Source organism: Carassius gibelio, chromosome B8 (genome assembly GCF_023724105.1).
Source record: "Carassius gibelio isolate Cgi1373 ecotype wild population from Czech Republic chromosome B8, carGib1.2-hapl.c, whole genome shotgun sequence".
Lineage (NCBI taxonomy): Eukaryota > Metazoa > Chordata > Actinopteri > Cypriniformes > Cyprinidae > Carassius > Carassius gibelio.
Window position 1 is genome coordinate 18481748 of NC_068403.1, and position 12958 is coordinate 18494705.

The following is a 12958-nucleotide window of genomic DNA, read 5'->3' on the forward strand; positions in this document are numbered from 1 at the left end:
AGTGGACTTCACTGTCAACAACCGCTCATTTGGAACGCCCTGCAAACGTCATCAAAGAAAGTCAACGATGGGGTCGCGCAAATTATGATATAACCTAAATATATAGGACTACATTAATTTTTTAAATTTTATTTACAATCACATTTAAATTATGTACACTATACAATAAAAAAGAAAAAACATTGAGTTTGACTATTGCTGCTATTACTTGACCATTAACAGAATTGAAGCCCTGCTGTTACTGTCATGCAAATATGAAAATAAACTTTTATTTGGTTGTGTTTTATTTGGTTTGTATATGTGTTTTTAATAAATGGTCATAATTGCATAGCGGTCTCGTGCGCCTTCTTCCCGCGCACAGCTGTATAGTAAACACTGAGGTAAATAAAGTAAAATAAAGAAAAATGTCAGAGCCTCGTCTGCTTCTAGTCGCTTTTACATGATCATACCTTTTTACAATCCGTAATGAATATGAACGAAGACAGCGAAGACGGCCGTTCTGACTGGTGATGACGTGCTTCGCGCAATGACAGTTGGGGGATAATCGCTCTCCACTTCCTGTGAAGTGATGTATCGATGTTCCCTTATTCCCTGTGGGGTGCCCAGTGCCCTTCGAACTGAACATGTTCGCTCCCTTCAGATTGGAATCTCACTTAAGATGGCGGAATACCCTGTGAAGTCCACTTCGCAGTACACTTACGGTCGAATGGAACGCACCTTAGAATTCCTCTAGTCTGGTCCTGTCTTCACAGTAATTGCACTCCAGTTAATTGCACCAGGTGCAGGAAATCTGTTGTTTATATGGAGTCCTTACCCTTCGTATGTCCAGTCTTCTCGCTTCCAGAGATTCTTCCTTCCTCATATTCTGAGTTCCCGTTCCTATTCCTTTCTTGTTTGTTTGTTTTTGTTTGGACTGCATTCTGGTTTGACCCTGGCATGTCTGACAACGAATTTGTATTATCCCCAATAAAAAATACCTGCGATTGGATCTCTCATCTCCCTGTGTTTCACTGGTGCGAATCGTGACAACCAACGCGTTCTGATAAAACTGCTTCTCAAAACCAACGTTGATGTCACTGTATTCTGTTTTCACCTACAGTATATCTTTATTTGTGCTTCTTAGAGGTACATGATTGTTAGTCAATAAGCTGAGATGTTCTGTTTATCTATAGTAGAAAGGGCTTCAGCGACATAGGCTATTTGTAATGTGCCTCTTTTCCTTATTATTATTCTTTATTTTTAATCATGTTGATAAAAATGTGATTTATTTTTAAAGTGTAAAGGCTAATTTAATTCAGTGATGTTCTATAGTGCATAAGACCAATGGCAATATCTTTATTGGAGGAAATGCATACAGTCTGGCTGCTGGCCAGTGCGATGTCAGAGCGTCCCCTTCCAGCGAGGAGTGAGACAGGGAGAAGAACAGCAGGCAGTGCGCATTCTCACTTGTGGCGAACAAATCCACCTCCGCTCTCCTGTAGCGGGTCCAAATAATCCGAACCAACTCGAGGTGCAACCTCCACTCTCCTTGATGAATCCCCTTCCTCGAAAGCATGTCCGCCCCGTGGTTCTGGAGACCGGGGATGTGCACTGCTTTGTTCCCAAAGCAGAAGATTCACTGCTAGCTTGTACAGAGCCCTGAAATGTACGCCTCCTTGGTGATTTATGTATGAGACATAGACACTTTGTCGGTGAGAATCAGTAAATGCCCTGTTCCAGCTGCATTCAATAATCCTTTAAAGCTAGGAACAGGATACCGCGACCCGCAAACGGCCCGGAGTCCATGCCATCTAAGGGACACGAGATTTCAACCATAACTGCAGCTGGCGCATGTGTAGTAAGCCCAAATGACATAGCGCTGCAGCAGATGCCATGAGTCTCATCAGCCTCTGAAATTCCTTCAAGAGAACAGAGTTTTCCAGTCTTAAATGGCGCAGGGAAGACAAAATGGCAACCGTGCGCTCTTGAGAGAGGCGGGCTTGCATCTCCACTGAGTCAAAACAAACTCCCAGATACGTTATAGACTGACTCGGAGCGAAAGTGCTCTTCTGCATGTTGACACATAGCCCTAGACACTCCAAATGACGAAGCAGCATGTCTACATGGCTGACTAACATGTTCCGGGACTGAGCTAAAATCAGCCAATCGTCCAGATAGTTGAGAATAAGAATCCCGCTCGCACTGAGAGGGGAAAGTGCTGCATCAATGCACTTCGAAAAAGTGCGTGGGGTCAAAGCCAGCCCAAACAGGAGAACAGAGAATTGGTACGCTGTGCCCTCAAAAGTAAACATCAGAAAGTGTTCGTGATGCGGTGCTATCTGAATGTGAAAGTGCACATCCTTAAAAGGGTTAGTTCACCCAATAATCAAAATTATATAATCAATAACTCACCCTCATGTCGTTCCAAACCAGTGAGACCTCCATTTATCTTCAGAACACAGTTTAAGATATTTTAGATTTAGTCCGAGAGCTCTCAGCCCCTCCACTGAAACTGTGTGTACGGTATACTGTCCATGTCCAGAAAGGTAATAAAAACATCTTCAAAGTAGTCCATGTGACATCAAAGGGTCGGTTAGAATATTTTGAAGCATCGAAAATACATTTTGGTCCAAAAATAGCAAAAACTACGACTTTATTCAGCATTGTCTTCTCTTCCGTGTCTGTTGTGAGAGAGAGTTCAAAACAAAGCAGTTTGTGATATCCGGTTTGCGAACGAATCATTCGATGTAACCGGATCTTTTTGAACCAGTTCACCAAATGGAACTGAATCGTTTTATACGTTTCGCATCTCCAATACGCATTAATCCACAAATGACTTAAGCTGTTAACTTTTTTTTATCTGGCTGACTCCCTCTGAGTTCAAACAAACTAATATCCCAAGTAATTAATGTACTCAAACTGTACACTGACTGAACTGCTGTGAAGAGAGAACTGAAGATGAACAACGAGCCGAAACATTGACTCCTTCTCGATACACAAATGAATCTATGTTTATCTGTTTACACTACATCTAAAAAAGACGAGGACATTGTTCCTAAGGACAATGTCATGAACTGAGAAATCAAGACTTCCATTGATCTTTTGACATTTAAGAGGTCATTGTGCTATAACAAACATCCTGCAAGTTTCAGTACTCAACACTTTCTTGAAAGTCTAAAACAGCTTATATTGAAGACAATCTGCCAAAACAACAAGTTGTTGAAAGTGCCACTTGACGTAATGACGTAATAGTGTGGCTAAACACTGCCTCCACAGAAGATCTATGCCTGCTTCTACATCACTGCCTTTTTAGCCCCACTCTCTGATTTGTGCAGGCAATACATGGCCCCTTTAAGACACAACAACAAAATAGCTAAATATGGGCAAAAAAAACAAAAAAACTTAAGGAAGTTTGACAGATTAAATTAATGATCTTTGTCATGCATAGAGGAATCTTTTTTACATTTTGTTCTCCAAAGCAAGAAAGAAAAAGGAACAAATCAGTCAAATGACTGATATGATTTCATCATTCATTGTTATGTTTTGTTTGATTTAAGATGTATAATAGCTTTATTGATGAGAGACCAGACATATTAGATCTGCCACAAATAATTACTTTAGTTTATTTAAAAAAAAAAAAAAAAATTAGTTATTACTTGTTAGTTTTCAAATTAATTAGCCTATGTAAGCTTAGTAACATAATCATTACTGGATTTATGAATAAAACTGCAAACAAGTTCTCTTTGTGGTTGCATCGGATGCAAAACTTTTACATGTTGTTAAAACTGAAATGTGTCTTGGCAGTGTGTGTATACAACCACCCTATAATGATCAGTGTTGTGCAAGTTACTTCCAAACTGTAATACATTATAGATTACTTATTACTGTTATTTAAATGTAATACTTTACCTTACAATATTACTGTCTCAGAATTGTAATACATTACATTACTCCTAAATTACTTTTGAGTTACTTTCACAAAAATAACTACAAGGTAGAACTTAAAATTCTAAAATGTAATACAGAGCATTTTACATCCAGTAGAAGGCAATTTGATGTTCCATAATGACTGTGGGCTATCCAGGCTACTAACAATATAGCATATAATTGGCAAAGTGAAGGCTCAAGACAAAAAAAGGATGACAAGACAAAATCACAAATAATTAAAGTCTGTTAAAAGTATGGTAGAGGTAAAATTATTATCTGGCAATATCCGTGAATAGCTTGGGTCTATTAATATAAGACACAACATAAGTAAACTCTAATGCCATGACAAGATGCACATTTGTTTTACTTTATTCTCTTTGAATTCAAGAGGTTCACAACACAAAACTGTCATGCAAAAAGTGCACATGATGAACATAGCTTAGGCTGTGCTTTCTCAAGTATAAAGTGCAATTGGAGGACCAACCCCTTAGCCTCAGTCATTTTAGTCCACGGAACTGAACATATAGGCTAAACATAGCCTAACTGCTTACCACCTCTTGAATGTACAGTCGTCTTCTGCCATCTTCATTAGCCGCTTTTCCACTGGCAAGCGCGACTCAAGAGCACAGCAGGGGCAGAAATTATGCCTCGCGCCACTCCTGTAAAACCCGCCTTCACTGGACTATGTCACGCAATAACAAAGTTACACCAACAAGAGGGAGATTAATGAAATGTCGCGGTCTCGCAAAGGTGTTTTTTTTTTTTGTAACGCACGCTTTGCTGAAAATGTACCGAGTAAAATATTACTGAAAATTAATTAGTAATGCCTTACACTACTGCGTTACAGGAAAAATTAATAAATTACTGTAATGCATTACTTTTGTAACGCGTTACTCCCAACACTGATAATGATATAATGCTTTTTGCTTTTTGCTGGGGACGTTTTCGTTCACTAGGGGATAAAGTTGAGTCTTATTTTGGCCACAACTTTCTCTGTGTTTCAGCAAATTGAATTATTTTTGGTGATAAATCTTATTTTTACGCATATTTTGGGAAAATGCTTGGAATATTTGGATGAAAACAACCACTAAATTAAACTGCTGTAAAAATGTATCAGATACATTTTTTCTTAAAACTTTTTTTTAAGAATAAATCTATTACATTAATCTATGCACTACTAACAGTCACCTGAGCTAAACAGTTCACATCACCTGCAAAACTCATTCCAGGCAACACAACTCTTAACACATGGCTCAAAACAGGCTCAGTGCAGCCAAACACTACACACAACCCTCACTGAGATAACACACACTGTCACTCAGAACACACGCTTTACACTTTGCGTTGAGAGCGTTAAAATAGGGCCCATAGCATAAATGCATGTGCAGTGCCTTCAGATCTATCCATCCGAAGACTGTGATGTGTTGGTGGATCTGTTTACAGTTCATACTCTATTTCCAAAAACCGAAGGTATGAGTATAATATGTGCACTTTTGAGCCTGTGTACTGTTATAAAATAAATTATCTTGAAATGCACATTAAGATTTTTTACTAGTTTATTATATTTTTTACAAATTTTAAAGGAAGAGGAATGTCAGTCAATGTACAGTGCAGAACCATGCTAGATTGTTGTTTTAGGAAAACAGGAAGAAAATAGCATGTATTTGACTTACAGAAGCTTTTGCAATGCAAATGTATATGACCTCTGTAACAACACTAACAACACATACATTATGTCAATATTACTGTATCAGTATAATTATATCCAGTTCTTTCCTTTGGCAATGAAAAAGACTCCAGTGGCGAGACCCAGCAGCCCAAGAGCCAGACCAACTCCACAGAACACTGATGGACCATTGTTGGGCTCCTTTATCTCTACAACTGCATACACAGACACAAATGTGTGAAATTCATGCTGTGTGTTTTTAACAGGGATTCAATGTGAGTAACAAATACAAACCCACCCCATGTTCTGGTTTGAGGTTGTTGAAGGGCTTTGTGCTCCACAGAACAGCTGTAAATGTCTCCTTCCTCTGGAATGAAGTTCAGTCGAGAAAAAACATTCACTGTCCCGTCTTTGTTGGGGTAATATCTGCTAAGAGTTGATTCATCTGTCACATTCACATTGTTCTTGATCCATGAGACTCTGACAGGTGGAGGGAAGAATCCAAAAACCAGACAAACCAGGTTGTTCCTGACATTTAATTTCACGTTATTCCTGGGATAAACTGAGACCCAGGGGGGTTCTGAAAGACATTTTTATTTCAGTTTGATAATAAAAACATGAAATACTCTTTTTCTGTATTTGTAATGTATACTAAAATGTTTGCACGTTTTAGTCCCTTGATTTTGAATTGATAGAGTGAAATGTTTAATTAAAATGGGCTGTAGATTAAAATAAAACTTACCAAGAGTTTCAGATGCATTAAAGGAGAGTGTCCTGAAATATGTGTCTTTGCAAAAATTTGTTACTTCAATAAAATCTATGTTAAAATTATCCAAGGGGTATGTATTCAAGATAGTTTGAGTTTGTAAAAAGTCAGGTGCTACAAAAACCATTTTTTTCTCATTAAAGTCCATGTATGCAACCACATCATTGTTAAAAGCGAAGAGAATTTCATTAGTACCTGCTGATCCACTGCACGATATGATCAAGCCATATTCAAGATAGCCTAGATCACAGAATTTAGAAGATTATTATGTAATAACTCACAAAGAACATGAAATAAATTAACACCATTAGCTTTAGCATGAACGTATGACAAATATTTTTTAATAAAAGATTATCAATAATACTGCTACACTACAAAGTACCCTTTGCCATTCAGACCACATTTTAAAACATATTTTTTAAATCAAAACCGCAAACTTTGTCTCAAAGCTTTTACTTACTTTGGCCCTCAGTATATAGGAAATAGGTGATGAAAAATGTTATTCCACAAAATGTTCCAAGCATGTTTGTTCACAGAAGTGAATCTAACCAAAGAATGGTTGCATCCTTCTGCTTAACATTATAATTCAGTTTGGTGCTGTGTTCAGTCATTAGAATAATATTTTGGTTAGAAATGATCTGATTGGCAGATGCTGACATTAAGAGTGTCATTATCATATCCAGGCATGTACATTACAGTGCAGAGACCAATATATTCATGAGGCAAAAGTACGTGGCACAAATGCAAAAATGCAATACAGTCCTATACTGTATCTGGCAATGTTTTTGTCTGCTTTATCTGAAAAAGGTAAGATTAAATGCATTTATATAGAAATGTCTTTGTGTTTAAGGGATCCAGGATTCATTTGTATAATACATTTCTCTAGAATCCATTGTTGCAGAATTTTGTTGCCCACACATTTTTTAAATAAATTTCTTGATTTTATTAAGTGTCTTCAGTCTGCTCTTGTATTATATTATAACATAATATAATCTTAAGATATATCTTATATATACTGTATATGCTAATTTTTGTATTCCTGTTCAATTCTCTCTTTTTTTCTCTCTTTTTTTAGTGCATGGACATTATGGATATATCAAAATGTTGTGTCATGCATCTATCTCTCAACAAAATGTTGAGCTTACTTACTCAGTCAACTACAACAAGTTTGAATATCTGAGATACAACAGTACTGAGAAAAGGGTTGTTGGTTACACTGAATTTGGAGAGAAATGGGCAGAGGATTATAATAATAACAAGGTTGTACTTGCAAAGGGAGATATTCTTCTGCAACACTGCATAATGTTTAGAAAGTTCATTGTCCCTTATGGAGAGGTAACGGGTAAGATAATTCTACTTGCGATGAGTGCTATTTACAAATTGTGAAAATACCAGTTATATTTGTTAATTTCAGTTTTAATTTATTAGTGTCATGCCCTTGTATATACAGTATACTAGATCTATATATGTATATATATATATATTTTTTTTTTTTCACTTCTACAGTAAAACCAGAAGTAATTATTTGGTCAGACAGGGAAGCTAAAGGGAATGAGAAAGCTGTTCTGGTGTGCAGTGCCTATGACTTCTACCCCAAACCCATCAAACTGACATGGATTAGAGATGATAAAGAGGTGATAACTGATGTGACGTCCACTGAGGAGCTGGCTGATGGAGATTGGTACTACCAGATCCACTCCCATCTGGAATACTTCCCCAAATCTGGAGAGAAGATCTCCTGTGTGGTGGAGCATGCCAGCTCCCATAAACCCATGATCTATCACTGGGGTAAGAATGAGTTATAATGAATTTAGTGTTTACAATCATTTGCCTCAGGGGACATATTTAAAACAAGGGGGGGGGGGGGGAATATAATTACAGATCCTTCTCTGCCTGAGTCTGAAAGATCTAAAAACATTCTTGGGGCTGTGGGGCTGCTGATGGGGGTACTTATAGCAGCCGGAGGACTGATCTACTACAAGAGAAAACACACAGGTTGGTATTCATATTCAGTTTTAGATGTAAATCGTGACAAGTAATGTACGTAAGTTATACGCAATCAGACTACTTTTTCTAATAACTAGTAGAAAATGATTACTTTTAAATTTAAAATGAAATATCTGAGGTACTTTTTCAAGTAATGCATTTGCTTTGGATGTTCCGTTTATTCACTGACACATCTCCTGAACCCGTGGTTAGGGAACTTGGGAGTGAGGTTCAGAGGAAGAGGCACTTCCTCCAGCCTAAAGCTTATTAATTGTATTGGGAAAGGTCCTTTACAGTTGCTCTATATATATTTACACACACACACACACACACACATACATAAGTAACACAAAAGTGCTGTAATGCCTTATGTTCTATAAAAAGTAACTGAGTAATGCATTTAGTTACGTGATATTTGTAATGCAGTACTTTTAAAAGCAACTTTCCCCAACACCGTTCATATTGTATGGTAAAGAATGAAAACAATAATAATAATAATTCAGTGTTAATAATATTAACTGAGATGTTGAAAATGCTGTTGTTTTGTTGCTGTCTACAGGCTTTTTCAGACTTCCAGTCTGTTTACTTCCACTTCAAACAATGAACAGCACTGAAGAGCAGTAGGTCGTAATAGCGGAGTCTGCAACATCCCTTTTACACCATCTGAGAGAACAGTGGCTTGAGTATGAGGGTTGTGTGACAATATTCAGACATCAGTCCCCTATTCAGTATTTCTCATCTCCTGATTATCCATATTATCTGATTTAATAAGCATCATTTTCTTTGGTTTACCAGTCTCTTGTCACTCTCAACTTTCTTAAGGTTATCTGTCATCTAAATAGTATGGAATAAAAAATTATTCCATGCTCATGAGAACCTTCAAACAAGCAGGCACTAGAAACCATTTAGTTTCCCATAATGTTTATGCAAAGGATTTGGTGTGCATAGAACTTTCTCATGTTTTGCTTGTAAAAGCAAAAAAAAAAAAAAAAAAAAAACGTTTTTACCTGAATGCGTGTGAGTCGCTTTGGATAAAAGTGTCTGCTAAATGCATAAAATGTAAATGTTAAATATTATTGTGCTCGTGAAAGTGTCAGGGGGTTTTAAATTCAAGAATCACTTCAGGATGGTCCTGCTAGTGATGGGAAAAAAACTGAGCTTTCAGAAACTCCAAATTAACTGAACCAATTGCTTTGCAAAAAAACTCTCTTTTTCAAATTGCAAATGTTTTCATAAAAGTAATCATTTTAATGTAATGTACAAATCATTAAATACCATTTACTATGACGTTTATGTATAATTTGTATTCTTTTGTTAATTTGTAGTGTTTGTTTTATGTAGGGCTTTGTTAACTATGTAATGTATTCTAGTAGACAGCACATGACAAGGACATAAAGAAAGAAGCTTTCTCATATCTTTACTCAGTGGGTTGTGGAAACAGATCCCTATATGTTAATAGTATATTTGTATTGTCCGCATATCAGGAGATCAAAGTATCTGAAGTTTTTCCAGCCTTACATTCATTTTATATTCATATATATGTGATGTATTATAAATCTTCAGTTCTTTTAATAAGATTTGATTAAAAACACATTGTACATAATGTAAATAACAGAATCCCTCAGTGGTGGCATACCATTGGAAAAGAAAAAAAAATAATAAAAAAATATTAGTATGTTAATATCAATATATGGCAAACAAATGACAAAAATGATAAATTACTCATTTAATTATTTTATATTTAGCAAAATATGACTAATAATACACTCAGTAATAATGAAGTGCAAAGCCTGTTACATATGTAATTCATATTAACAATAACTGAATTTTAGACTTTTGAGCCTGTGTACTTTTAGATTAATACAATTCTCTTGAAACACACCTATTCATCTTTTTACTAGTTATATATTTTACATTTTCAAAAGGAAGAGGAATACCGGTCAATGTACAATGCAGAACCATGTTAGATTATTGTTTTTAAAACAGGAAGAACATAGCGTGTATTTCAATTTATATTAAAAGAATGTGGAGGATGAGAGTATTCAGTATTGTGTTTTCATTTACTCAAATACCTAGCGAAATGGTTAAAAACAAACAAAGCCCACAAACAATAAGACATAGGTCGATGGTCTTTCCCTTTGTTGTGTTTCTGTAGTGCCTTCATGCAAGATATGTCTACAAATGTTTTGACCAAACCTTAGCACTTCAATATTTGTAAGCCTGCTGGGGATAGACTTAAAAAATACAAAGTAAGCAAGTTAATAGACACATTTTTGTGTGTAATATTTGTTCTGCCTTAGGATTGCAAATGTCCTGGGACAGGGGAGGAAGTGAGTGTAAGCTGGTGGAGCTACTCAGGGAGCAGAGAAGGGCACAGGAGAGTGAGACAGAGGAGAGAGAGACAGAGGACAGAAGAGCACAGGAGAGAGAGAAAGAGGAGAGAAGAGCACAGGAGAGAGAGACCGAGGAGAGAAGAGTGAGACCGAGGAAAGAAGAGCACAGGAGAGTGAGACCGAGGAGAGAAGAGAAGAGTGAGACAGAAGAAAAGAAGAGCACAGGAGAGAGAGACCGAGGAGAGAAGAGCACAGGAGAGAGAGACCAAGGAGAGATGAGAAGAGTGAGACCGAAGAAAAAAAAGAGCACAGGAAAGAGAGACCGAGGAGAGAAGAGCACAGGAGAGAGAGACCGAGCAGAGAAGAGCACAGGAGAGAGAGATCGAGCAGAGAAGAGCACAGGAGAGAGAGACTGAGGGGAGAAGAGAAGAGTGAGACCGAGGAAAGAAGAGCACAGGAGAGAGAGAGACCGATGAGAGAAGAGCACAGGAGAGTGTGACCGAGGAGAGAAGAGCACATGAGAGAGAGACCGAGCAGAGTAGAGCACAGGAGAAAGAGACTGAGGGGAGAAGAGAAGAGTGAGACCTAGGAAAGAAGAGCACAGGAGAGAGAGAGACCGATGAGAGAAGAGCACAGGAGAGTGTGACCGAGGACAGAAGAGCACAGGAGAGAGAGACCGAGCAGAGTAGAGCACAGGAGAGAGAGACTGAGGGGAGAAGAGAAGAGTGAGACCGAGGAAAGAAGAGCACAGGAGAGTGAGACTGAGGAGAGAAGAGCACAGGAGAGTGAGACAGAGGAGAGAAGAACACAGGAGAGTGAGACAGAGGAGAGAAGAAAAGAGTGAGACAGAGGAAAGAAGAGCACAGGAGAGTGAGAGCGAGGAGAGAAGACCACAGGAGAGAGAGACCGAGGAGAGAAGAGCACAGGAGAGTGAGACCGAGGAGAGAAGGTCACAGGAGAGAGAGACCGAGGAGAGAAGAGAAGAGTGAGACCGAGGAGAGAAGACCACAGGACAGTGAGACCGAGGAGAGAAGAGCTCAGGAGAGTGAGACCGAGGGCAGAAGAGCACAGGAGAGTGAGACCGAGGAGAGAAGAGCACAGGAGAGTGAGACCGAGGACAGAACAGCACAGGAGAGTGAGACCGAGGAGAGAAGAGCACAGGAGAGTGAGACCGAGGACAGAAGAGCACAGGAGAGTGAGACCGAGGAGAGAAGAGCACAGGAGAGTGAAACAGAGGAGAGAAGACCACAGGAGAGTGAGACCAACGAGAGAAGAGCACAGGAGAGAGAGAGACTGAGGAGAGAAGAGAAGAGTGAGACCGAGGAAAAAAGAGCACAGGAGAGTGAGACCGAGGAGAGAAGAGCACAGGAGAGTGAGACCGAGGAGAGAAGAGCACAGGAGAGTGAGACCGAGGAGAGAAGAGCACAGGAGAGTGAGACAGAGGAGAGAAGACCACAGGAGAGTGAGACCAACGAGGAGAGAAGACCACAGGAGAGTGAGACAGAGGAGAGAAGAGCTCAGGAGAGTGAGACTGAGGAGAGAAGAGCACAGGAGAGTGAGACTGGGGAGAGAAGAGCACAGGAGAGAGAGAGACCAAGTGGAGAAGAGAAGAGTGAGACTTAGGAGCAGAGATGTATAGTTAAGGGGAAGTTGTGGCCTAATGGTTAGAGGGTTGGACTCCCAATCGAAGGGTTGTGGGTTCTAGTCTCTAGTCCGGCCGGACGGAATTGTGGGTGGGGGGAGTGCATGTACAGTTCTCTCTCCACCTTCAATACCACGACTTAGGTGCCCTTGAGCAAGGCATCGAAACCCCAACTGCTCCCCGGGCGCCGCAGCATAAATGGCTGCCCACTGCTCCGGGTGTGTGCTCATAGTGTTTGTGTGTGTGTGTGTGTGTTCACTGCTCTGTGTGTGTGCATTTCGGATGGGTTAAATGCAGAGCACAAATTCTGAGTATGGGTCACCATACTTGGCTGAATGTCACTTCACTTTTTCACTTTTTCACTTTAACGATGTTACTCGTTACCCACATTACCACTGCCAGAACTGTAGATGGCAGGTTTAATGAAGCTGGCACATCATTGAGTGAATCAATCGATTAAGAAGACTGCGCGTGCTGACTGAACTGCTGTGAAGAGAGAGATGAACACCGAGCCGAGCCAGATAATGACTCGTTCACGAGCCAAGAACCGGTTGCATCGGTTTCCGGATCACCAGTAGTTCTTTCGGACAGTTCGATTCAATAAACCGGTTGAAGAAAACAGTTCACCGGGTCTTTTGCGCTCGACGTAATGACGTCAT

General features: G+C 39.1%; 2 protein-coding genes across 2 annotated transcripts; one reads left to right on the forward strand and one right to left on the reverse strand.

Annotated features, from left to right (window-relative positions):
• Positions 1-5665: 5665 nt before the first annotated feature.
• On the reverse strand, positions 5666-6862 carry LOC127964118 (H-2 class II histocompatibility antigen, A-U alpha chain-like). Its single transcript, XM_052564280.1, has 4 exons — positions 6799-6862; positions 6315-6578; positions 5871-6152; positions 5666-5787 (listed from the first exon to the last, which is right to left on the reverse strand). The coding sequence occupies exons 1-4, from the start codon at positions 6860-6862 to the stop codon at positions 5666-5668; spliced, it is 732 nt and encodes a 243-aa protein (XP_052420240.1).
• A 225-nt stretch (positions 6863-7087) lies between these two features.
• LOC127964117 (rano class II histocompatibility antigen, A beta chain-like) lies at positions 7088-9001 on the forward strand. Its single transcript, XM_052564279.1, has 5 exons — positions 7088-7145; positions 7414-7680; positions 7845-8126; positions 8220-8333; positions 8884-9001. Exons 1-5 carry the CDS (start codon positions 7088-7090, stop codon positions 8946-8948), a joined length of 786 nt encoding a protein of 261 aa, XP_052420239.1. The 3' UTR covers positions 8949-9001.
• Positions 9002-12958: the final 3957 nt, after the last annotated feature.

What these genes read in the sequence shown, in the direction of transcription:
- LOC127964118 (XM_052564280.1), bottom strand. Translation starts at nt 6,862, where the DNA reads ATGCTTGGAACATTTTGTGGAATAACATTTTTCATCACCTATTTCCTA. An exon ending in CCTATATACTGAGGGCCAAA is followed by an intron (nt 6,579 to 6,798) that starts GTAAGTAAAAGC and finishes TCTGTGATCTAG; the next exon opens with GCTATCTTGAATATGGCTTG. An exon ending in TAATGCATCTGAAACTCTTG is followed by an intron (nt 6,153 to 6,314) that starts GTAAGTTTTATT and finishes AATGTCTTTCAG; the next exon opens with AACCCCCCTGGGTCTCAGTT.
- LOC127964117 (XM_052564279.1), top strand. Translation starts at nt 7,088, where the DNA reads ATGCAATACAGTCCTATACTGTATCTGGCAATGTTTTTGTCTGCTTTA. An exon ending in GTCTGCTTTATCTGAAAAAG is followed by an intron (nt 7,146 to 7,413) that starts GTAAGATTAAAT and finishes CTCTTTTTTTAG; the next exon opens with TGCATGGACATTATGGATAT. An exon ending in CTACAAGAGAAAACACACAG is followed by an intron (nt 8,334 to 8,883) that starts GTTGGTATTCAT and finishes TGCTGTCTACAG; the next exon opens with GCTTTTTCAGACTTCCAGTC.